The 25,869-nt window shown below is 41.0% G+C and overlaps 1 protein-coding gene across 1 annotated transcript in view; it reads left to right on the forward strand.

Moving 5' to 3' along the window:
- Window positions 1-21,365, forward strand: part of LOC126485028 (odorant receptor 83a-like) — an 81,958-nt gene extending 60,593 nt beyond the window's left edge. Inside the window, exons 4-7 of the mRNA XM_050108633.1 lie at window positions 337-436; window positions 9,784-9,888; window positions 19,130-19,285; window positions 21,348-21,365. Of these exons, the coding sequence (XP_049964590.1) occupies window positions 337-436; window positions 9,784-9,888; window positions 19,130-19,285; window positions 21,348-21,365 (379 nt within the window). The remainder of the gene's footprint in view (window positions 1-336; window positions 437-9,783; window positions 9,889-19,129; window positions 19,286-21,347) is intronic.
- The last annotated feature ends 4,504 nt before the right edge of the window (window positions 21,366-25,869 follow it).

Genomic DNA, 25,869 nt, shown 5'->3' on the forward strand with positions numbered 1-25,869 from the left:
AATGAAAGTGAGCAGAAATATCACGGAACAACGTACTGCAGTCACCATAGGCGGCCATTCGGTTGCTATCCAATCCTAACTGTTGCTAATAATGCAAATCAGCTGCATGTTCCAAGCACTTAGTTGCCAGTTGGGCGTTTGCTGCTTGGAGCCATTTTGGTATTGCAGTTTGAATAGCCAGTCTGTAGCTTTTAGCCGAAAGAAACGCCGCAGTATCGTAGTATGATCCAATCCAGTTTATAATTGTAACAAGGTAGTTAGTAATATTGGTTCGTTCCTTCTTTGAAACTTAACTATAATCTGAACTGTTTTAATTTTCTTCACTGTATGTTTCAGCTTTGCGGAAGAACTCGAGAAGCTGATGAACGATGTACTTCTCGTTGATTTCCTCTGCTGCATGATAGTCACATGTTCGACTCTTTACGTTAGTACATCGGTAAGTTCTTTTCAACCTGTTTTCTACTTATTTTGTCACATCATCGTTCAAATTAAGTTAGTAGTCTACCTGAGTCCCGGAATATTCATTTACCGGTAATAACAACAATAAGGATTCCATCTACAGACACTAATCAGTTAGGAACAAAATGAAAGTGCGAGATAATATAACTTATTCGGTTATAACATAAGTAGTGTAAGGCAACGATTTCTGGTACGGTTATGGTCCGAAACACAGTTTCAGTGTAGCAGGAAGTTTAAAATGTGCGCACACTCTATAGCAAGGAGAAAGATTAATTCTGGAAACGATCTTCTAGGCTGTGGCTAAGCCGTTTTTTTCGCAGTTTTCTTTCTTTTTTCCGGGAGTGCTAGCCCGACAAGAGCTACAAGGAACTTTTGTGAAGTTTAGAAGATTACAGACAGTTAGAAAGTAGAAAGGTACTGACAGAATCAAAGCTTTTAGGATGGGTTATAAGTCGTGCCTGGAGAACCACGTTATGGCAGTGACACGTTTTCTGGTTTCTAGCCGCTTACACCTGACAGCATCAATGCCGAAGTGACTCTTGGAGTACTGGTATTCCCTGGCAGTGGACCAAAATAAAATGCTACACTGAGCTAAATACAGATATAACTTTACTCTATTGGTTGAAATGGATCTGAGCACTATGGGACTTAACATCTGAGGTCATCAGTCCCCTAGAACTTAGAACTACTTAAACCTAACTAACCTAAGGACATCACATACATCCATGCCCGAGGCAGGATTCGAACCTGCTACCGTAGTGGTCTCGCGGGTCCAGACTGTAGCGCCTAGAACCGCACGGCCACTCCAGCCGGCTTTGCTCAAATTTTGGTTGCTTTGCTATCATACTGAGCAAAGTTACAGAACAGAGATTTTCGGTTAAATCTCTAATTTTACAAATAAGTTATTGGTTTTTGTTATTCTAGAGAAATAATAATTTCACTTTACCGTTCTCATTGCTCAAAAGAGCATCTCCACAACTGCAGAAGAGTCGTTATTCATTTGTCCAAATTTTAATTTTGAAATAATTTCAATTTTGCGAGTAGAAACAGTAAAGCAACTTCGCTAGCTGAGGAAGTCAAATAAGGAGAGCGAATGGATTGGCAATAAGAGGAAATGGGAAGGCTACACCCCCACCAAGAAAAAAAAGAAACAGTCGATAAATGCATAGCTCGGAAATAGCAGGTTTCCGAGTTCGAGACCCTGGTTGGCGCACATTTTTAATCTGCCAGGAATTCCAACATGAGACAATTTTGAACTGTGGGATTTCTTCGTTGACATAGCTACTAATGTCATGCCTGTACGAAATCGTTATTTTTTTCACAGTTGGCAACAATTACAATGTTATCTATTATTACTGAATGCTTCTGTTTCCCAATTTAATAACTTCGTAAATGGACAGCTGAATTCAAAACCTTGTGTATGTCTCTTGAAGATAAAACCAAATGAAGAGGGTCCCAACATTGCAAGCATGAATAAAAACACCGAGAAAATTGATAACACGATCTTCATCTATGTAAATGCGACAACAGTGCCATGTGTAGTTAGATTTCGTGGGAAGAATTAAATAAGTGAAATTTTAATTTACGATGTACAACGTGGTTGTTGAACACTGACTAGAATCAAAGAGCTTCCTTACATGGAAGAAGAATTATTCTGATAATTGACTTCGACAGTGGAAAAACAGAATGAACGAATACTACATCAAGGAGAGTACGTGAGAAAAGGGCTCGTGCCATAGAAGGTGCAGAACAGATACCAGACGGCCTTTTGACTCTGCAGCGCTGACGTACGTCGTGACAAAGATGTATGTATCTAACAGTCAGTCGTATGTAATTAGAGCGATATTTTAGGTCAACGTAAAGACATGACAGATTCACAAACAAGCTTTTGCACCTGAAATAATCCATGACCATGCAGTGAGTCTAACTGCCTGATTTATTGATGTTTCAAAGTGGATTACCCAACGTGTGCGCAAGCATTGGTGTATCATTAGCTGTCACGTATCACGGCGTAAGAGCAGTGGTCGATAAAAATTCTAACCGACAGTGACCGGTTACGAGTGTCAGGCTTCGCTAATGATCAGTTCTAAACCCGACTTCAGTCGTTGCTCTAGCTGAATGCAGGTGCTTCTCAACCAGCAGCCCAGCGAAATGAATGGCGTGCAACGGAATTTGTAGCTGGCCATCTCGCAAAAGACCGCTCCTCCCAGTGGGACATAAAGCGATACGGTAGGTGAGGATGAAGGTATGAATGGGCAAAGACTACACATCAAGATTTCAGGTCCCTAAAGCCAAAATTCACCATTCTCCCATTAGGCAGTGTATCTGTCACCAGCTCCTCAGTTCTATTCAGGGATCAGATCGCCGTCGGACGCTTACAGCCGGAGAAAATGCTGTACTTAGCTGTGTTAGGTCAAGCTAAATCTATTTCAGAATTAGATTAACATGGTACTGGAACTGGCGGCTAGAAGCTTCCAGTGCCCTCCATCATATTTGTTAATTTACAAGGCGTGTTTTTAAGTAACGTCCTTTTGAAAATAAGTACACAACGAAAGGTTATTTCAGACAAATTAATTTATTTTCGGAAAGTACATACTTCACTCCATTTTTCGACATAGTTCCCAAGTTTATTGTAACACGTATGTACCTCTCAACTAATTTTAAAATACCCTCTTCATAAAAACTTGCCGCTTGCTCCGATAACCAAGAGTTCGCTGCCGTTTTCACGTCGTCGTCATCATTTAACGGTTGCCACTGAGGTGTTGTTTGAGGTGGAGGAACAGATGGTAATCGCTCGGCGCAAGAACAGGGCTGTAGGGTGGATGGTCTAAAACTTCCCAGCCAATAAATCGCGGGTCTGACCTGCAGTGTGAGGTTTTCCACTGTCACGGAGAAGAACAGTTCCCTTCGCCAGCATGCCGTGTCATTTGTTTTGAATCGCTCTGCTTAGTTTTATCAGAGTTTGGCAGTATGCTTCTGCATTGATAGTGGGACCTCATTGCATGAAGTCGACCAACAAAACACCATGCCTGTCCCAAAATACCGATGCAATGATTTTGCGCTGGGACAGAGTCTGTTTGGACTTCACATTTACAGGCGAGTGTTTGTGTCTCCATTCCATGCTCTGTTGCTTCGATTCGGACGTGATATGCGAAACCCATTTTCTCATATCCAGTTACGATCTGACTCAAGAAGCCGTGACCTTCTTCGTGATAACTTCCTCGCACACTCAAATCTTTAGTTTTTGTGGCCCTCTGTTAGGAGTTTCGGGAGACAATGGCAGAACAGTTTCCTAAGCTTTTAGTGTTGAGAGACGCTGTTGTAAAGCACTGATCTCGACACGTCAGGAAAATCGTTTGTGAAGCGCCTGTCCTCACGAATCCTCACTTCAACCGAAGCCACCAAATCGTCTGTAATCAAAGAAGGGTGACCGGAGCGATCCTCATTATGGACGTTGTCATGGCCATCTTTGAATTCTCGTACCCACTTACGCACTTTGCTTTCACTCATAACAATAACACCGTACACTTCGCGAATCTGTTGATGAATTTCTGCATCAGACAGTTTCCTTGCTGCCAAAACCGTATCAGTGACCGAAACTCACCCACGGTGGGCGAGTAGGTAGTCTAAAACATTTTGAAAGCACAAAACAGAACCGTACAGGTTAGCTACAGAGCTGAAATTCAGTACAGTTGTTCCCGAGGCATTCCGGTACACGACGCACGCGCTCGTTGCGGAATGCGCGCGAAGTACTAGTGTCCACAACAAAACGGACCTTACTTGAAAAACACGCCTCGTAGTTTTATGTATTACTTGTAAAGTAAAATAGCAAAATCGGAAGAAAGTTTTATATGTACTCGCGTATATTGGGGTAGAAGTCTTCAAAGCGTACTTGCACCCCAAGAAGAAACTATTTTCGAACTTTTACCCCATTTCTTATACTACGACTTGTGCAGTCCCTTCTCGCGCATTCGAGCAATTTTTGTTTGTGTTTGTTTACTGGGTTGGTGCATACGTTCGCACCGTTTTCCCATAAATGTAGTAAACACATCGTATACACGCAACAGAGAAACAAGTTATCAATAATATATTCTCCTCCACTGTGCCCGCATCTCGTGGTCGTGCGGTAGCGTTCTCGCTTCCCACGCCCGGGTTCCCGGGTTCGATTCCCGGCGGGGTCAGGGATTTTCTCTGCCTCGTGATGGCTGGGTGTTGTGTGCTGTCCTTAGGTTAGTTCGGTTTAAGTAGTTCTAAGTTCTAGAGGACTTCTGACCACAGCAGTTGAGTCCCATAGTGCTCAGAGCCATTTGAATTAATCCACCACTGTTTACAGCAATCTGCTAACTTATCAGTTTCCACAACTGTAGAAATCCCGTGATTTTGAGACGCATAAATCGTGTAGCCATGTTCGGAGCATATTTTCTATCGGAAAGGAAGTTTCTTGAAGGATGTTCGATAGAGAGCGGAAAGGGGAAAATTTGAGGCATAAGATCGGGTGAATAAAGAGAATGCGGAATGACGTCCCAACCTAACACCTGTGTAGCGCTTTTGTCTCTCGAGCACAATATGGCCGGTTGTTGTCGTGGGTAAGTATTACTTCGCGCAGTCTTCCCGGTCGTTGTCCTTGGACTGCGTCTGCAAGACCACTCAGTTGCTGACAATAAATGTCGGCAGTGGTGGTTGCACATCTCGGAAGTAATTCGTAGCGCTCCACTCCGTCGCTATTCAACCAGAAGCATAATAATATTCTTCTGTGGATGCGCGCAGGTCTTTGTACGGGCCGTTGCTGCTTTGTTTACGCTCAATCATACCTTTCGTTTCCTTACGTTAGCATGCAGACACCATGTATCGTCACCCGTAACGATACACGATAGGAATGTTAGGTGTTGATCACGAACCAAATGAAGACGTGCAAGCAGAGATGCACTTATAGCCACCAGCTGATTCTTGTGATTTTGGTTTACCTTTCTGGACCTTTCCCATTACATGCAAGTGTCGGACGATGGTGGAATGATGACAGTTCACCACGGTTGCCATTTCTCGAGTACTCTGACGTAGATCATTGTGGAGTAGTTCGTTTTAACAATCTTCATCAAACGCCGAACGTCTTCCCGAACGTGGATATTTACTAATGTCAAAATGATTCTTCTTAAAACGAAGAAACCACATTTTTCTCGTGATCTATCCGTAGCATTATCCCTATACACGGCGCAAGTGTTTCTGGCTGCATCCGATGCTGTCGCCCCTCTACTTAAGTCAAACATTAGAATATGTTCCCATTTCCAGAATGCGATTTTCACTCTGCATCGGAGTGTGCGCTGATGTGAAACTTCCTTGTAGATTAAAACTTTGTGCCGGACCGAGACTCGAACTCGTGGCCTTTGCCTTTTTCAGGCAAGTGCTCTACCACTGAGCTACCCAAGCACGACTCATGCCCCGTCCTCACAGCACTTGCCCGCGAAAGGCAAAGGTCCCGATTTCGAGTCTCATTCCGGCACACAGTTTTAATCTGCTAGGAAGTTACATTACCGATTTGTCCCTTTCGCACTATGTTTTCTAGCAAATGGTTTAAATGGCTCTGAGCACTATGGGACTTAACATCTGAGGACATCAGTCACTTGCAACCACTACGTAAATCTAACTAACCTAAGGGCATCACACACATCCTTTCCCGAGGCAGGATTCGAACTTGCGGCCGGAGCGGCCGCGCGGTTCCAGACTGAAGCGCCTAGAAACACTCGGCCACAACGGCCGGCCTATGTTCTAGCGTCCACATACTATCTCCAAATGACAAAATGACACTGTGTAAACTAAAATAACTGCAGTGAACTATAAATAAAAATGACAAATGGTTCAAATGGCTCTGAGCACTATGGGACTTAACATCTGAGGTCATCAGTCCCCTACAACTTACAACTACTAAAACCTAACTAACCTAAGGACATCACACACATCCATGCCCGAGGCAGGATTCGAACCAGCGTCCGTAGCAGTCCCGCGGTTCCGGACTGAGAGCCTAGAACCGCTAGACCACCGCGGCCGTCTTACGTATCTCACATTCTGATGAAGTACACAAATACTATTGGTTCTGGCCCTTGTTTGTCACAAATCTGACGTTTGACACTGCAGGATTCGAACTTGCGACCGTAGCGGTTGCGCAGTTACAGACTGAAGCGCCTAGAACGGATATATTAACCAATAGAAACCGGAATAGAAACACGCAGAACAAAAACGCTACTAACTGATGTACCAACCTTATACATTAGATGCCTCAGTAGTCATCATGGAGAACATAAATCGGTTTTTCTTTTATGTAGTTTCCTTTCGCTAGGTAGTGGTTTTTTCAAACATACCTACCCCCGGAATACACTTCGAATATAATCACGTCTTCGATAGACGTAATTTATTCCAGAAGCTGACCCTGAACATCAATTCGACAGCCTTTCATAGGCATCCCAGATATGCCCAATAATGTTCATGTCCAGGGAGTTTGGTGGCCAGTAGAAGTATTTAAATTCAAAAGAGTGTTCCTGGAGCCACTCTGTAGCAATTCTGGACGGGTGCGGTGCCGCATTGTCCTGCTGGAATTGCCCAAAACCGTCGGAATGCACACTGGACATAAATGGATATAGGTGATTCTCACTTACGTGTGACCAGATTATCTAATGATTTTATAAAACGGGAAATGACAGTGTCATCTGCAAACAGTCCAAGAGTGCTACTCAGACTGTCTCCTAAATCGTTTATAAATCTCAAGAAATGCAGAGAACCCGTAACATGTTCTTGGGGAACGCCAGATATTACTTCTCTTTTATTGCACGACTATCCATGAATAACTACGAACTGTGACCTTTCTGCCAGGAAATCACGAATCCAGTCGCACGACTAACACGGTAGTCTATAGACACGCAATTTGATAGAATTCGCTTGTGAAGAAACCTAATACACGGAATCAGTTTGACATTCCCTGTTAACAGCACTCATTCCATCTTGACGATAGAGAGCTAATTGTGTTGTATATTAACGACATTTTTTGAATCCGTGTTGGCTGTTTGTCAGTAAATCATTTTGTTCGAGATAACGCGTAATGTTCGAACACAGTATACGTTCCAAAATCCTACAGCAAATCGGCAGCGACATGGGTCTGTAATTCAGCGGATTATTTCTATTACTTTTCTTGAGTACTGGTGCGACTTGTGGCACTTTACAGTCGTTAGGTACAGATCTTTCAATAAGCGATTGGCTGTATGTGACTGGTAAGAAGGGAAACTCCCCATTAAACCCACTCAGATTAGGTGGCAAAACGGCTCAGTAGAGACCCTGTCAAAAACTGAACAGAGATCAACCATGAAAATAGGAAGAAGGTGCACTGAGCTGTGAAAAAAAAGGAGCAAAACAGAAACAGTGAACGGTGCAACATCGAGCAAACTGCACGTCCACAGCGTTGTGGTTGTGTGATCGCGGTGCTGGACTACAAAGCGGAAGACCCGTGTTCAAATCTCGCTCGTGCTTCCCCCCCCCCCCCCCCCCTTTTGTTTACGAATTTATGAACTTTCCGTCCGGTCAGTGAAGTGTCTGTCATACTATAATTTGGTTATAGAATATGAATCCTGTGATTACCGTCACGAGTAAAACTGATAAATAGTGAGAGCAGGCGAAATGCCGCATAGACCTCTGAAAGAGGTGAAAACACGAAAAATGCGAGTCTACTTTGGTGTGGAGCCACAGTCACATAAAACTTTCTGAAAGATATAACACCATTTGACTGTACCACAGGTTGTATCTCACAATCTATATTTCGGCCTTAGGACACTTTCAAAACAAATAAATGTGTGTGAACCACGTAACAACACAGGAATTCAAGCATTAAAACTTCCAAAAGGGAAATGAAGACTCATAAAATTTGGTACTTTTACAGAAGAAATAGGAGATATCTACGTCTGGAGATCCCTTCCTAATACCTCGCTATTGCAAAAGGACGTAACACCACGAGACAGACACGCATCTGAATACAGAGAATAGACACGTTAAAGACTAGGCGGTCAGCTCATAATTTTGGAAAAAAATAGTTTGGACCGTTCACTGTTCCTGTTTTGCTTCTTTTTTTCACATTTCTTCCCGTTTTCGTGCTTGATCTCTGTCCAGTTTCTGACAGCTATATCTGAGGTGGGGTGAGATTGGGAGTTTGCCTTGTAAGTAGGAAGGTATTTTATCAGCATACTCCGAGAGAAACCTGACTTGTGTGTTGTCTGGACCGGAGGCCTTGCATGTATTAAGCAATTTATGCTGTTTCGTAAACCGATGATACCTACCTCTACGTTAGTGCCGACAGTTGTTCTCGATTCGAATTCTGGAATATTTTTGAGGAAAACTTTTTTTACTCCCCTAATAGTTATTGGATGACAATGATACTCTTACATAATCTTACCGAGATGTGGAAATAGGTGTTGCATGCGTAACTGATATAATCTGGCCCAAATTTTTTTAACGTTTAGTAAAACCCTCCCCCCCCCCCCCCCCCCCCAATCCAACTTCGCTGGGGCAAAAATTCAGAAAATGTGAAATGTGTAAAGTTGTTAGCCAGTCACAATTCAGCCTGTTTTTTAGAGACCTAAGATGTCTAACGCACTTATGGCCCAGTGAGATGTTTAATCACGTAGAGACAGTAGTTCAGAACGGAGCTGTTTCCGTGATGTTTATTGGCTGTCGTTCGTGATAGGCTCTACATAGGTGGCGTTATTCTAGTCACTGTGAAAATGAACCTCCATGTTAACTCCACCATTCTAGAAGACCAAGTGTTCTTAAAGATGAGTATTCGGCGGACACTCCACTCTTCCGAGAAGACCTAAACCATGTGCACATAGCAGCAAATGTATAATCCCAGTTCGACGAATACTCAACCATCACATCGCAACTCCACGCACGCGTTAGATCCCTTAGGAAAGTCTCGACCTAATTTGAACAGCGGGTGAAACGAGTAAATCAGCACGCCAAAACATGCTAGCCGTACAGGATCATCAATGGATGTATTCATTTGCATATGGCATCCTTGAAGAAACTTAATGACTTTCCTTTTATCCGAATTTAAACCATTATGAAGGTGAAGACAGGTGACATTTGCAAGGTTTTTTTTTTATATGTCAATTATTTTCGGTGTGGCTATCAATAGTTAACACTATAAGTACAGTGCATTTTAATGCTAAACTTATTCAAAGGGAGACATTCCATGTTATTCCAACGTGTGAAGTATGATCACCAGTAAGAAGCAGTGAGATCAAAAACTCCTGAATTCCGGCTACCTATAAAACAATTTTTGTCTTTCAGGCAAATGAAAACTTTGGAGACATGCTGTCGCACTTTGGGTATCTCGTTGCCATGACATATCCTCTGCTACTCTACTGCCTGTCCGCACATGACATTAAAGAGCAGGTATGGTTAATTAACATACATTTCATTTTTTATTTTAGTTTTTAACTCATTTCTTGAAACATAAGCTCACTGTGCCCATCTTTTGTGGTTATTCTTCTTTCATATGTTGCCGTACACTAATCCTAAAGTTGAAACACAGTTTAAAGTAACAAACTGCAGACTTTCATATCGTTTTCCAGGTCTGTACTTTGAGTCGGTGGTACCCCACAGTTAGTAAATATTTCAGGAGCATCAAGATTTAACTGCAGGAGCTGTTGATGAAATTTCTTTATTGAGCAAACAAATTCGATCCACAGATGATTATCAGTTTCGTAATATTAAGTTGCAAATGCTTTCAGAAACTTGTTGAAATGTATAATGAATACAATCCTGTTTTTAAAGCAATTTATTCGAAATCATTTTAACTCATAAGACCATTTTTACAGTGAAAAACATCATTTACAAAGGCTTCCCTTTGACAATGGTCTCATGAATAAATTGATAAACAAGACGGAATTGTGTTCATCGTGCATTTCAGCAAATACTTTGATGCTGTTAGTAGTTGGCTGATGATAATGTTTGCTTTTATAAACCTTATGATGTTCTGTGGGCAAAAACTGACTGTTGAAGATCGAAATTTTATGAGCAGGTCTTTGCGGTAAATCATGGCCTTCTTTTACTACGTTTATCCTGACAGCCTGTTACGTTCTCACAAGGCGTATGTTCACCGTCCCTTGACTCTCCACCCTTTTGGATTGTAGCACAGGATTTTCTGAAATTCTGTTCATACGCTTCATTTCGTACTTTCAACTATTTTTTATAGATATAAGAAAGTTTTCAGTGCTAATCAGATCTCTTCATTTGCAGCCCTTATCTTTCGTCTAGAACATCGTCTCTCCTGCTTGTACTATGTTTTAAACTTTCTTTTTATTTATGTAACTTCCCTAGTTATGGATTTAAGAGTTACGTTTATTCTTCAACGTACTTCTTCAAACCTGTTAAGCTTTTTATCTGATTCAGCATTATAGTTTGTGGATGTGGCCGAAACTTTTGTTTCATTGCATCACACATTTAATTAGTTTCCTAAGTAATGGTAACATTTGCAAAACCTGAAACTGCACATGGTTCTACATCCAATTAATGTCCTGCGGATCTTTCTGCTTCCTTAACAACTTAGAAATGTATTCCAGTGCTACGCAACCTGCACTACTTTACTTTAAAGTTGAACAGTTCCTATGTCCAAGTCTGTCGCACACTCATATAAAGCCTGTTCTTTATAAGAAGCACTTCTACTCAATGTAGATTCCGCTTCAGAATAGTGTGTTGCTCTGCATCTGTGGCTATACAAGCTTCGATCTGAAGTTGGTTGTGTCGGTCGTCTCCAGAAACTTCACCGATATCCAAATCCTAAAGCTCGGACTCCCTGTACTACTCACAAAAAATATTTTCTTTCTCCACGCAGACACTTAACGGCAAGGATATTCTGGACGATGTCGATGCACGTGCACATAATGGCGATTGTGATAGTTCAATAGTCGGTTACACAATTATCATTTTTATTTCAATTCTTTCGTGATGTTGTAGCAGTAATTAACTGTAATATAATGAAATATGTAACATAAATCTCGCTAGCGCTTCAGAGCAAGACATCTTTCTAGAGAGTCTCCTCAATAGCTGCCGTAATTGGCACAGTATACGGTGTTGCAATTTTACTCATTGTTGTCACTGGAAGTAATCTTTCGTCTGTAATGTCATTGCGAGGATGCTCTTTAATGATTCAACAGATATTCGATATTGTACCATACTGTTAACTCGTAATAAGTAGCAATATTAAATACTATATTCATTGCAGGAATATGAATTAATTACATTATTCTATGCGCATGATGTATAAGGACTGTTTTGGAGTAAATATTAAAATAATAATAATGTTAATAATAATTATTATTATCATAACTAAAATAAGCGGGAAGGGGTACAGTCAGTCAAACCATGAAAAATTAAAACCTCAGGCTTTCCGAGCCTGTACTCAACCGATATTGCACATTACCTACAACCACAATTGAATTACAAACGTAACACTCATTGATTACTTCATAGGCAAAGGACTGTGGTCACGAAAAATTCTATGTAAAGCATGTTACCTGCAGCACTATCTAAAACGCCATAACCCGTATCAGATCAGCATCTACTGGACACAACGGCGTCACAGTCAAAATAATGAAGCTTATTATTGACCTACTACCACCCACTATAAGATATATCATCGATCACTTCTTAACGAATGATGTTTCTCCTGAAGGCTGGAAAAAGAGACAAGTTAAGCCACTAACTAAAAAAGACGTTGCCACTTCAAACTCTGATTACCGAGGTAATTGTGTTCTTCCTGCACTGTGGAAGGCCTTAGAATTTATAGTCCACGACCACTAACAAACTACCTAACCACTAACCACCTACTATACGAATACTAGATTTCAGTAAAGGTCCTAGCACAATTTCTGCCTTAATGACCAAAGCCTGCCACGGACGCACTACAGGAGACTAACATGTGCTTCTTAGACCTCAAGAAAGCATTTGACACTATCGAATTCGACATTTCAATTGCCAGACTCAGCTGCCTCAATTTCTCGCCAAGTGCAGTGCAATGGTTTCGCTCATACTGACATCTCGCCAGCAATGCCTCATCTCCGAAACCATATTGACAATGGAGACAGTAACAGGCGTCCCCCACGATTCGCTATTATTTCCCATACACTTATAATTGAACGTAAATGATGTGTCTTCCGTTTTGTCGTACTGCAAATACCGCGTGTACGCTGATGACCTTCAGTTGTATCGAAATGCTGAACCAATAAACCTAAGCACAGGTATGGAGGACTACGGTACCGACTTGTGTGCATTTTGAAAATGGTCCGAAGAAATAGGGCTAAAGCTCAACTAAACCAAAACCAAAGAGGTACTGGCGCTTGGTTATAGGCTCCTTAGCTTAAATTACCGATAGTTCCTGCAATCTTCAACAATAAATGGGAAAAATTTTCGACAAAGAGTCCAGAAATTATAACAGATGAAAATCTAAATTGGATTGAACACAACTGCAATGTGCTAGAAAGCATCAACTTCTCAACGTGCCCTATAAAAGAATAAAACACTCTTCTCCCTTGGCCTGAAAAAGGAACTTGAAAAAACACATAAACTTCGAATTATTGGTTACAGCTACGTTATCCTGGAAGTCATTTCTGAAGAAAGGTCAAGGCGTCTGGAGCTCTTTATGAATATCTGTCATAATTATATATGTAGGTTTTGACTCTTTGATGATATTTCACCATCAAATCCTCAACTATGTTGGCTGCATGCAGACAAGGGCTGAATTTTCATTACCTTCTGTTTCTCTGTTGTCTTATCAACGAACATTGTCACCCGTGTCTCTCGTAGACCTTAACGCTCTTGTCTGAAGAACAGGGCATGTAACATGCCGACTAGCGGGACTCAAGATCTAACTCAAAATGACAAGGGATCGATTAACAACTGCAATGATAATAAACACTGACGAGACATCAGACTCAAACGCAAGATAATAAGAAACAGCATTTTCACTATACGCAAAATTTGAGGTCGTACACCAATGTTACTACACCAGAAATACATACACCGAAACATCTAAATGACACTGACAATCGCTTTCTATCAGCAATGACTAGACTAACAGAAGACAGCGACAACACCCATTATCTTCCTAACGTCCAAAACAAGAACCAAAATTATTTCAATACTTTACCTGTTTATTTTATGTCAAGCTAAATCGTAAATCCAGCTTTCAGTTGTTCTCAGAAGCAACGACTTTCTTCCAAGGCAGAACAGTCTCTCTGGAACCGCCTTGTAATCTCTTAATAACTTTCAACATTTATCTCAAATATGAAGTGAGTTCAAAGACTGATTCATATTAAACTCGTATTTGGCCAACGTTTATACCGAGATAATGATAACTGGAGCTATAATTATATTTCCTTCTGTGTAGTCTAACGCTGCTATCTAAATAACGATATAAATAATGATACGAAATGTATTTCACAGATTAACCACTACGCCTTTGTGAGTATGATCGCTGACTTCTATTTAACAACTTCAAACGACTTTAATTCTGGTTTTCACTCACTTAGAAATTTTCTTAGGTAAATTTAATCTTGGTAGCGTTTATTAATATTGGATTCTTGTGTAGTTCGTGTGTACCAACGCTGTTAAGTGATTTTCACTGCAACCAAAACTTCCTAATACGAACTCGAGATTATGTTACGCAAGAAGCTAGTAATATCTCTGAATCTTACACCTTTCTTTCGTCGTTTTGTAAGATATTACGTAATAATACTGTTCTCAATTTCAACGAAAATAAGTTTCCCTTGCACTTTCATTTCAAACACGTCACTTTTAGGTAGACACTTAAACTTGTAATCAGAACAAAATGAATTACTTGAAACAGCCACTGAGTAACCACACGTAAAGGTTTCTTTTGACACAAGAAAACATGTCTTTATTAGGGCTAGGTATCTCAAAACAATTTCAAATCTCGAAAGTGATCGAGCGCCAGCAAAGACTGCACCGCCCCCCCCCCCCCCCCCCACCCCTCACACACACACACACACACACACACACATAAACACACACACACACACACACACACACACACACATAAACGGAAATCCAAGAACAAACAAAAATATAAACGAAAAACCTAGGCGTTCCCGCCTTTTTCGCCTTAACCTTAATTAACAATTCTAACATAACTGAGCCTCTTCAGACGTTAGCACAACGCGATACGCAAAAGTTCCCTAAACTAAATCTGGCTACTAGTCTCTTCCACTAACCAAGTTTTTCCTTCAGTTACTTGCTGCCTGTAAATGGTTCCATTCTATTCCTATCGCTTACCAAATCAACCTACTGGTGCGATCTCTCAAGGTGAAACAGTTAGAATATATACGAGTGAATTCTAGATCCTCTGTATGATCGTGGCATCTAAAAATGTGTTCGAGGCTTTTCCTTCTGGATGCACACCAGTCACTACCGAACCACCCCAAAAACAGCTAACAACCCAGGTACCTCTGGGCGAACAACAACAACTAATCATACAACACGGACAGGATATCGGGTTCAACAGATTCCCTAAAAATCATAAAATGCAAATCTATCTATCACGGCTCACTCTGTATCTATCACAGCAAAATAACCGCTCCTTCGTCCGCAGCTCGTGGTCTTGCGGTAGCGTTCTCGCTTCCCGCGCACGGGGCCCCAGGTTCAATTCCCGGCTGGCTCAGAGATTTTCTCTGCCTTGTGATGAGTGGGCGTTGTGTGACTTTCATCATCATTTCATCATCATTGACTCGGAAGTCGCCGAAGTGGCGTCAGCTAAAAAGGACTTGCAATTCCGGCAGCCGAAAACCCCACATGGGGTCTCCCGGCCAACAATGCCGTACTATCATTTCATTTCATGCCGCTCCTTCCACCCGAAGTGTACACTTATTTAAGCCGCGCGGCGCTCTCGCATCATCTGGAACATGTATTATCGCCTTTTAATACATCGTACACATATGATTATTGTATTCACCAGTTGTTATTGGCCACTTACCGCATCGGATGCACAGTAATTGTAATGGCGAACGAAATCCGTGCCAGCACAGGCAGAAACACTTGTTCTCATAAGAGCAACATCATTCGTTTCTTCCCTGCACCATCGTTTAGCAATATTTTCTAAGTCCTCCTCGGTAGCAGGAACCCAACTCTGAAATAACTACTCGCAGTAGATTAGAAGACTGAAGAACATGTCTAGATTTAGAAGTCAGTTAATGACATATCCACTAAGGCAACAAAAATGATCGCACTGTCCCATTACCCATTCGTGACTCTTGTACGTCCTTCTTTCAACCAGATCTTCCCCAGTTCCCAGTAGATTTATCTGGTGCAGTCTACATGAATTTCCTCTCCCTAAAACCCGCTAATTCGGAATACATCTATTCTGTACACTTACAAATTCCTTTTATACCTGTCACAGCCGTTGTTGTTATAATTGTCATTATTATTGTCGTTATTGTTATTAATACTAATATTATTCTTAGTGGCAGCAGCAATAGCACAAGTACCACGAATATTAACTTTGTCCGCTCATAGTCAGTATTATTTACTGACATTGTCACTATAGCTGTTCGGATGATTTTAATAATATTTATCCTATTAAAATTGTGGTTTCATGGGTAACTGCGATGTAAAGATGTGCTGTATGTGTCAAGCCCTTGTCTGATGCAGCAGAGCTCCTGAAGGCCATAACCAGAAGAGGTTAAACAAATAAATTTAAAAAAAATTTACTATTATTAATAATATTATTATTATTATATTCTAAAGCAACTCTGGCCTAGAATTCTAATAGGATTCAGGCTTTTCGAATAATTTTATTATTCAGACAAGAATTGTGAACACGAAAATGACTGTACCAGGCATGCAGAAGATGGTGTTTGAAATTAATTCCCGAAATATCATCTTTCTTTCAAAGGAAAAATAGAGTAAAAAAGCTACTTGGGTTCAGAATAGGCACTATCGATAACACGAAATGGAGTGGTTAGCTGAAGGTGCTAGCCGGTGGCAGTGTTTCATTGTTTCACTGGCACTGTAGTGGAAAGTTACTAGAGCGAAGACTTCGTGCTACATATATATAATTACAATAAAGGAAGATAAAGCACAAAGTGCAATCAAAAACTCTATTGAAAGTTTCAGAGAGTTTCCTAATAGAAAAATGGAACAGTAGCAACCGTAGGTAAGAGTTCTTTTTCAGCACTTAATGAATCTTGTATTAAAAAAGAAAGAAAACTCGTCCGTCACACAGGCAGTGTCGTCGCAATTATTTTGTGGTTTTTAAATAGAAATACTTGAGTGTTCCTTGCTATTGAACGCGGATTTACATTCCTTAAGAGTCGTTAAGTCGGGACTGAGAGCGCTTATAGCTCAAAGAATGTGTCATAATTTGTAACTGTCCCAACGTGAGATACGTTTGTACATCACTGCCTTTGTCAGGTTGATTCACACTCACGTTTGCCAGTTCAAGGCTATTATTACATCCTGCACATTAAAAGAAAGATGATATTATAAATCTTAAAGAGTCTGATCACATATTCTGATAGGTGTTGAAGTTACAAGTCGAATGTCTATAATCACAGGTTGATTACATGAATGTTGAGCAAGTGCATAAATTTATTATGCAGATCTCTCTCACGTAAATCAGTTATGAGCTAAAGTGCGAAACTATCAATTTGTAGGCGAGCGACTGGACTGTCAGACAGTAACGTCAAAATAATTATGCGATTAACGTAACACAAATATGGTGGTGGCCATTAGGAAAAGCCATTACCTTTCAAATTTAGTTCATGGACAGTGCAGTTGGGAAGACAGACATTTACCTCCATAATGAGATTTTCACTCTGCAGCGGAGTGTGCGCTGATATGAAACTTCCTGGCAGATTAAAACTGTGTGCCCGACCGAGACTCGAACTCGGGACCCTTGCCTTTCGCGGGCAAGTGCTCTACCAACTGAGCTACCGAAGCACGACTCACGCCCCGTACCCACAGCTTTACTTCTGCCAGTATCTCGTCTCCTACCTTCCAAACTTTACAGAAGTTCTCCTGCAAAGGTCCCGAGTTCGAGTCTCGGTCGGGCACACAGTTTTAATCTGCCAGGAAGTTTCATTTACCTCCATGCCTTCGCGTTAGCGTCATAAGGAGAGGACGATGCAACATCTAAAAATGTCCTCCTCCTTTAGATAAAGCCGCAACAGGGACAGCTCAGTGGAGCTATACTGCAGGGTCGTCGACGAGGGCGATGATTTTAATCCTTGGAGCGACAAAGTCAGCTTATAAAACTCCCAGAGACTGGTATCCGCCTCACTCGTTTCATTCGTTTCCCGATCGTTTACTCTGGATTATCCATTTTTCCGCAACGTGAACATCGATGAAACAATCTGCTGCCATCTTACATGACTGCATGCTTTGTCCTCGGTTACCTTGCAGGTAGACCTGCCGAATCCAAGATTGCTGTTAATTCCATTACGTTGTGAGAACATGGCCTCGATAGACGCTGGTGTTGCGGGGACGCATGTATGTGATAACTCTATGACTTGATGACGACTTACTTGTTGTCCGGAAGCCGTTGAGCGTTACGGTCTATGTCGTACTTTGGAACGCATCTCTGGACCTCTCATGCCTAGTGAACAGCACCAATGTTCTTCCTATATAGTTCTTCCTCGTGGGCATAATAGATTCCTCCTATTTTCTTTGTTTCGTAGGTAATGTGGTAGTTACTAGGTCTCCTAACATCTAGTCTTTCTATTTTTAACGATATGTCGGCTACAGTAAGCGGATTTCCGAATCTCTTTAGTACTTTTCCGGCCAAATATATTTCCCACTTCCGGCCACATATTTTTCCAATTTCCAGCACTGTGGATTAGTGGCTCCCATAATGCAAACGCTGACTCAAGTTCTCATTCCTGTTGTGGAATATATGTTTAGTACATTAGATTCTACAAACTGTTCCCTATCTGTGACAGTCCCACCTGTACCAAGATATTCACACAGAACATTTTGGTAGAAACCCTTGGAGTAAGTCCGACACTACCACACTCGTAGTAACAGAAGAATTTCTTTGGAGGTACGAAAGTTCTCATCTGAGCTTCGGGAGACAAGTGAGCAAGAGAAAGACTAAAACACAAGATATACACGCGTTTTAGTGCCCGAAAATTTGTGTAACACTTCCAGCCATGCATTAATACCTTTTATTCAAGTGTGACCAGTTTGGTGACACACTGCACCTTCATCAGCCCACTGTATTGGCAAAAACTGTAGGAGTAATCGTCTTCCCACAGTGCCATAACGAAAGATAAAAATCAGGCTCGGCGTCTGCAAGCGTGCCCAGGGGTGGTGCTTCATACAGGTCTGCAGTGATCAAGCATAGTTTTTAACAACTGTTGCGCCTCTACTGAAGGTTAGTTATAGACCCAAACTTGTCCAATAGAGGGACCTGATGACGGCGAAACCGTTCCTAGTTGAATAAAGAGTATTTAAAACGCAGCTGAAGATTTTACGATTAATTCTCAAACATCGACCAATTTTCACCGAATTTCTTCTAAAATGAGTAGTATAAACAGCTACATCTAGCTCACTTCGAGTATTAACTTCAAGTTCGCTAATAGCAAAGTTATTCGCCTTTACACTACATTCTCTTTCTCTGCAGAGTGAGCAGGTGTGCATGTCTGCCTACTGCTCCCCGTGGCCCCAAGCGACCAAAGGGTACCGGCGGTCTCTGTGTATCGTCATGTGCCGCGCTCAGCGACCGCTGACTTTGACAGCCGGAAAGTTTTACGTCGTTTCACGAGCAACATTCTTAACGGTAAGTACACTGCATGAACATAATAGATATCACCGATTTACCACTTAACATTATGCACCGAAAGCTACCGAAAGGTCTACAAATAGGCATTTCACTAGTTACTTAGTAGCTAGAACCCTCTACTATCATCCGTAAGTTAACTTCCATATTTGACGCACCTACTGGAAACATTAGACTACCGTAATGATAGTGGAAAACACTCTACTGAGGACCTTTGTTCAGTGGAAGACATAGGCTTACACATACCTTCCAACAATATATTAGCTTTATAGTTTTCTTTCCTTACCTTTTAGGCATTTAATAGTTACTTCCAAATGGGAATTTAACATCCGCAATCTTTATGTAAACAATCACCTACCATGCAAAACCTATTTTGTGTGAAGGGACACACAATACTCTTTGTAGGAAACAACTGTACACCTCTCGATCACCCCTGATGTGTATCGAAATTATACGCGACTGTGTTTTGAAGAGTTCCTAATGTGTAGACAACGTAAGCTCATATATGAGACCCTACATAACCAGCACGATAGCGGGCATTCTAGCGCATTTTTATGTAATTTACTATCTTTACTCCTGACCCGTAATAAAACGCACAACTTTTTTTAATTAGGCTCTTACATAACTGTGTCCTGTCTCTCTCTGGCCCCTCTCTGCCACTCCCCCTGTCCCCTCTTTATCCCTCCCCTTTAAAGCCTGATGTCCAACGGCGTTTCAGTATTCGACCTTCTGGACAAAGGACAGAGTATTCCAAGGTCTCCTCCACATCTGGTGGCAGGGCCACTGACACTTGTCTCCAGTACTTAATGCAGTACGGACCATCATGGTGAAGCACCTCCATCACCAGTGAGTCATCAGGAAGAATAAGAAGACAGCATTTGAAAGTTATTACTTCTTCAATATTACTATTATTGCTGCAACTGTTGTATATGTGCATGTATCTGAATATACTTACTCTGTTGTATTACTGTTGTTGTAGATGTGCATGACACCACACAGCTAGAACCATCAGCACCACCTGTTGGTGTTTGAACAGCACCAATCGCAGTAGCAGCAATAGCTGGAGACTGCATTTCAGCTCCTGGACCTGCTGGCTGTTGATCGTCCACAGTGAGCAGTACAAGCAGGATCTAAAGTGCAGTCGAGTGCTGCTGCTACTACTACTAGCAGAATGCAGGCACTGTTCTTTGCTAATACGTACAATTTAACAACAAGTGAGTCAAAGTGTGTGAATGTGGGGCTAGCATCAGACAGGGGTCTAAAGTTGCCATCCATAGAGAGAATGTGCAGCAGTGTCGTACTAAAGTGGTCTGGTTAGAATTAGACTACTTGTGTGCTATGATAGAGTACACAGAAAGAAAAATTAGTGGATGGTGTATCCCATTGCTTGTTCCAGTTTGTGTTTACTTATTAAAAGGTGAAGCAGCAATATTCGACATGTATGGGGAGGCAATACTCGAGCTAAGAAGTGATGGTGTGGCCATATACTCCAAGCATTCAAGTGCATTTCATACATGAGAAATACCCCCTTCTGTGCATTAGTGACTATATCAGACAAACTGTGTTACTGGTGGCAATATGTTGGTGTGGCATTCCAGTACTTTATTACCTATTTGTGTACCAACAAAGTGAAGTCACACCAGCTACGAAAAATTCATATACTCCACTTCTATCATAATGTATAAAAGTTGAACCTACAAGTGTGAACTCTGTGATTACTGAATGTACTGATGGTATATCAATGTACGAAATTGCCCTGATACTATTAAATACAATTGAAGCCAAATACTAGGCACAAGAACATGAACTGTTTGGGCAACGTATGTATTTATACATGTAAAATAATTATACTCAGATTATACTATTCTTCTCAGAAACTTGGATGCATGAGCTGTTAAGCTGATTCTGCGATAATTCTCGCACTTGTCAGCTCTTGCAGCCTTCGGAATTGTGAGGTTGACATTTTTCTGAAACTTCAGATGGTATGTCCCCAGACTCAAACAGTCTACATACCAACGTAAATAGTCTTTTTGTTGCCACTTCATATTTATTTTGTAAACAGGTTGACGTCTCTGCATGAGTTTATACAGAATAAGAGTATGGGTCAGTTTTCATAGGTATTTGTTCTTGTTTACGTGTGTTCATGCGGCTGCACCCATGGTATAGGGGTACATTCTTTGATTAATAATCAAAACATCCTCGGTCCAGGGTTCTAAACACGCCACCACTTAAATTCTGATTAATAATCAACATCTGCGTCCTAAGACTTCTGGCATAAGGAGGCACCCTCATTCTGCCAATGGCCTTGTCAAAGAGGGCAGAGGAGCGAATAGAGGTTCAGGGCATTTTCCTGCCCTAGGGCAACTCCACCTAAAGTGGGAAGGCTCAGCAATGGTCAACGGCATGCGGATATAGAAGGCAAAGGAAACCACTGCGTTAAAAACACGTAATATATATCCACGGGGGCATGTGGCCTGTAATTGAAAAAGTGTCATGATGATGTCTCCATTGGCAAAAATTCCGCAATGATTTCCCATTCGGATCTCTAGGAGGAGACTTCCAAGGGGAAGGTGACCATGAGAATAAGGATGAATAAGCAGTGAAAGGATAACGTTCTACGAATCAGGGAAAGAAATCGTAGAGGTCTAAATGTGGCAGGGAAAGTACAAAATCGGAAAAGGCAAATGCAATGTCTCAGTCTAAATATAGTGGGGGTCAGTGAAGTGAAATGGAAAGAAGACAAGAATTTCTCTACTCAGCAGAGTATGGGGTAATATCAACAGCAGCAGAAAATCCTAATACAGGAGTAGGCTTCGTTATGAAGAGGAAGGTAGGGGACAGAGTGTGTTACTGTGAGAAATTCATTGGTACGGTTGTTCTTATTGGAATCTACAGCAAACCAAGACTGACAATGATAGTTCAGGTATACATGCCGACATCGCAAGCAGAAGATTAAGAGATATAGAAAGTATAGAGGATATTGGAAGGGCAATATAGTACGTAAAGGGAAATGGAATTCTAATGGTCATGAGGGACTGGAATGCAGTTGTAGGGGTAGGAGTAGAAGAAAATGTTACTGGAGAATATGGGCTTGGAGCGACAAAAGAAGGAGGAGAAAGACTTATTGAGCTATGGGATAAATTTCAGCTAGTAATAGCAAATAGTCTGTTCAAGATTCACAAGAGGAAGAGTTATACTTGGAAAAGGCTGAGTGTTACAGGAAGATTTCAGTTAGAGTACATCATGGTCAAACAGATACACCGAAACTAGATACTGGATTATAAGGCATATCCAGGAACAGATATAGACTCAGATACAATGTAGGAATGATGAATAGCAGGCGGAAGTTTAAGAGATTATTCAGGAAGAATCAATAGGCAAACAAGTTGAATATGGTAGTACTAAGAAATGATGAGATATCCTTGAAGTTCTCTAAGGCTGTAGATACAGCAATAAAGAATAGTCACTAGGCAGTTGAAGAGGAATGGACAATCAATCACAGAAGCTGGAATGAAAAACATAGGTACAAAGAAGATAACCATGGATAACAAAAGGAATACTTCAGCTAATCGATAAAAGACTGAAGTCCATAAATGTTCAGGAAAATCAGGAATCGAGAATTACAAGTCGCTGAAGAATAAAATAAATAGTAAGTGCAGGGAAGGTAAGACGAATAGGATGCATGGTGAATGTGAAGAAATCGAAAAAGAAATTATTGTTGGAAGGAATGATTCAGCATATAGAAAATTCAGTATAACTTTCGGTGAAATTAAGAGCAAGAGAGCTGGAAAGAGTACATTGAAGGCCTCTATGAGGGGGAAGTTGTGTGTGATGTGATAGAAGAATAAACAGGAGTCGGTGCAGGATACATAGGGGACAGATCTTTGGAAGACTTAAGATCAAATAAGGCAGAAGACATCGATAACATTCGAATAGAATTCCTGAAGTCACTATTTGCGAGGACTTCAGTGCAGCACCACCAACACCATCTAACCGCCATGCCTTTCAACCCTTAATCATTACAGACATTGAGACCACATGCTACATTCCCTTAGCCTGTCTTTGCGTATCGCCACTGTCTGTACAGTGGGCATACATTTTAGGTCAGAGACCCATAAACTCCACAGTCTGAGAGCCATTCGCCAGTAATCTAATTGTTTTGTGGTGTATATCTGTAAGGATGCATATTGCTGCTAGCACTCCTATCTAAAATCTACCTCTTCAATAATGTCTAATTACAACAATACTTATGATCTACGAATAGAAACTCTATATGTATATATTTTTCCAGGCGTGCCTTTGTATTTGTTTACTTCACTTTTTGTACCAGATGTAGATTAACATGCCTACTAAAACATATCAATGTAAAATAAGTAGAATGCCTCGTTAGATGTAAGAGAGGGCCGGATGGCCCTAATCATGCCAGATTAAATAAATAAATAAAATAAGTATTCAGATGTATCGACTTCCTCGGAATGGCATCTAATTATTTCATATGGATTACAGCCACACACCATAGATGAAGCTTTCTGTACCATAGAAATTAATTATGGATTACCAAAGTTCTGCTTAGTGAAATGGTAGTGAAAGTACATGTGCAGTTTTGAGCGGTCTAGCACACAAATATCGACATAGCTTTTGTAAATTGCACTAAAACATTAGCCATCTCCCGAGGGACTAATCCTTTATTGAAGACTGTGACATACTTCAAATTTTGCATGGACATATCCATTCCATTGATGAAGTAAAAGTATATCATGGTAGTTCTCATCTTTCCTATAGTTTTCTGACAAATCTCCTTGTACAATAATTTTAAAAATCTTTTTCAAATTCTTGTGTCACAAGAGTTCTTCTTTCGATGATTAAATCAATATACTCCTACAACCAGAACTCTGACAAAGGTGATTCTAACAAGTTTCATTCCCAGTCTGAAACACTGCTTGAGTTCAAGTAGGTCAGTGGCCATAAGACCACCACCTTCCAGTAACTCTGCACAGAAGCAAAAGAAAGAAACAAAACTGATAGTTATCTAATGATTCAGAGATTATGAAAAATAGTGTGCTGCCGTTTATAATAATCTCTAGATATTTATATATAGAACTATTGTTACGCTTATTGCTCCAATGATTAGCCCATTATCAATGGCTTTGTTGGTCCTTAGAAGCATATCTAGCCTCGATCTCGGAGACGAAGTCACTGGCTGAGGAACACGTCTGAGTGAGTATGATCACTCCCGAATGACAACATAGGTGCTGCTGCACCATTGGCAGGTGGTTCTGTTGGAACACTGTTATCCTCTTTAATCATCCTTCGCCAAGATTTTCATGATGAACTACATCACATCATCATCAGTAAATGGTGACAACAGTTAGATGTCATCAATATCAACTAACAGGTCTTGGTACTTACTGCAGTCACCATCATTATTCTGATTACCACATGAGTGTTTCATTTAGTTCCCTATGCTAGCTGGCAATCTAAAAGAGAATTATCGTGGGGTCACTCTCGACAGGGCTCTTTATAACCTCTTTCAGCCATGTGGTATTTGCTGATAGGGGACTCAATCCGAGTAAGCTGCCATTGCAATAACATTGTTTACCAATAACACATTGCAACAGAGCTTAGTTGATCCTACGTGTCTCTCTTGTGTCCGTACTGCTACTGTCATTTCTTATCTGCCACTGAGATGTAGCAGAAACAGCAACAGAAGCGGGTTCATTTCTCAAAAGGAGAAGAGGTCGGAGTATTCAGCGTCCGCGATTATTCTGTATAGATATTGGCTGCAAGCAGTTGTCGATCAGCTAGGTTTTGAGCGATGTATTACGCAGACTTCTAAAGTCATCTCTTCAGTATCCTAAGGAAAGCATATATATCGTGTGTTAAAGAAAACACCGGCCTGCAAAAAATATTGTATAAGATATGTTGTCAGGAGTTCTTATATAAAGGCAATAGATTTCTTTGAAAACAGTGTTATTTTTTATTTATTGTACAGCTATTGTAATATTACTTGCACATTGTCTGAAGGATGTGGAAGGCTGTTTCCTTCTGCTCCTCCACCAACATACAGTGGCTTAAGACATCGAACGGAGGGGCAGTTGAATGGTCCCAAATTCTGGACTGGATTTGTCACATCCAGACAACCTTCTGACGACCTGCGACATATACGGTGCTGTATCTGTGATCAAAGTTTCAGAGTGGTGACAGCATATCCTTGTAGCACAATCCTACTTCGTCCCAGCTTTTACCATGATGGAATTCAGTCAACCCCATTACAGTCCACCAAGTCTTAGCATATTTTATTGTTCTGAAAGATTGTGACTAACGCCAGTCGTGTGGAAACTTGTTAAAACATATCCTGCGTCTATGAACGTGATCAGAGCTACATCTTTAAACACAAGTGCCCACACTTGTTGACGAAACCCTACACGTGAGCGAGAATGTATGCACACTGGGGATTCGTCATGAAACGACTTGCACATGAGACAGTCCCTGTCAAAGGTAAGCAATTGAGTATGAAGTCAAGCAATAATGATACATATGCAGCAGTAATAATGCATATGTAGCTGTGTCTAGCAGGAAATTCT

Source organism: Schistocerca serialis, chromosome 6, assembly GCF_023864345.2.
Source record: "Schistocerca serialis cubense isolate TAMUIC-IGC-003099 chromosome 6, iqSchSeri2.2, whole genome shotgun sequence".
NCBI lineage: Eukaryota > Metazoa > Arthropoda > Insecta > Orthoptera > Acrididae > Schistocerca > Schistocerca serialis.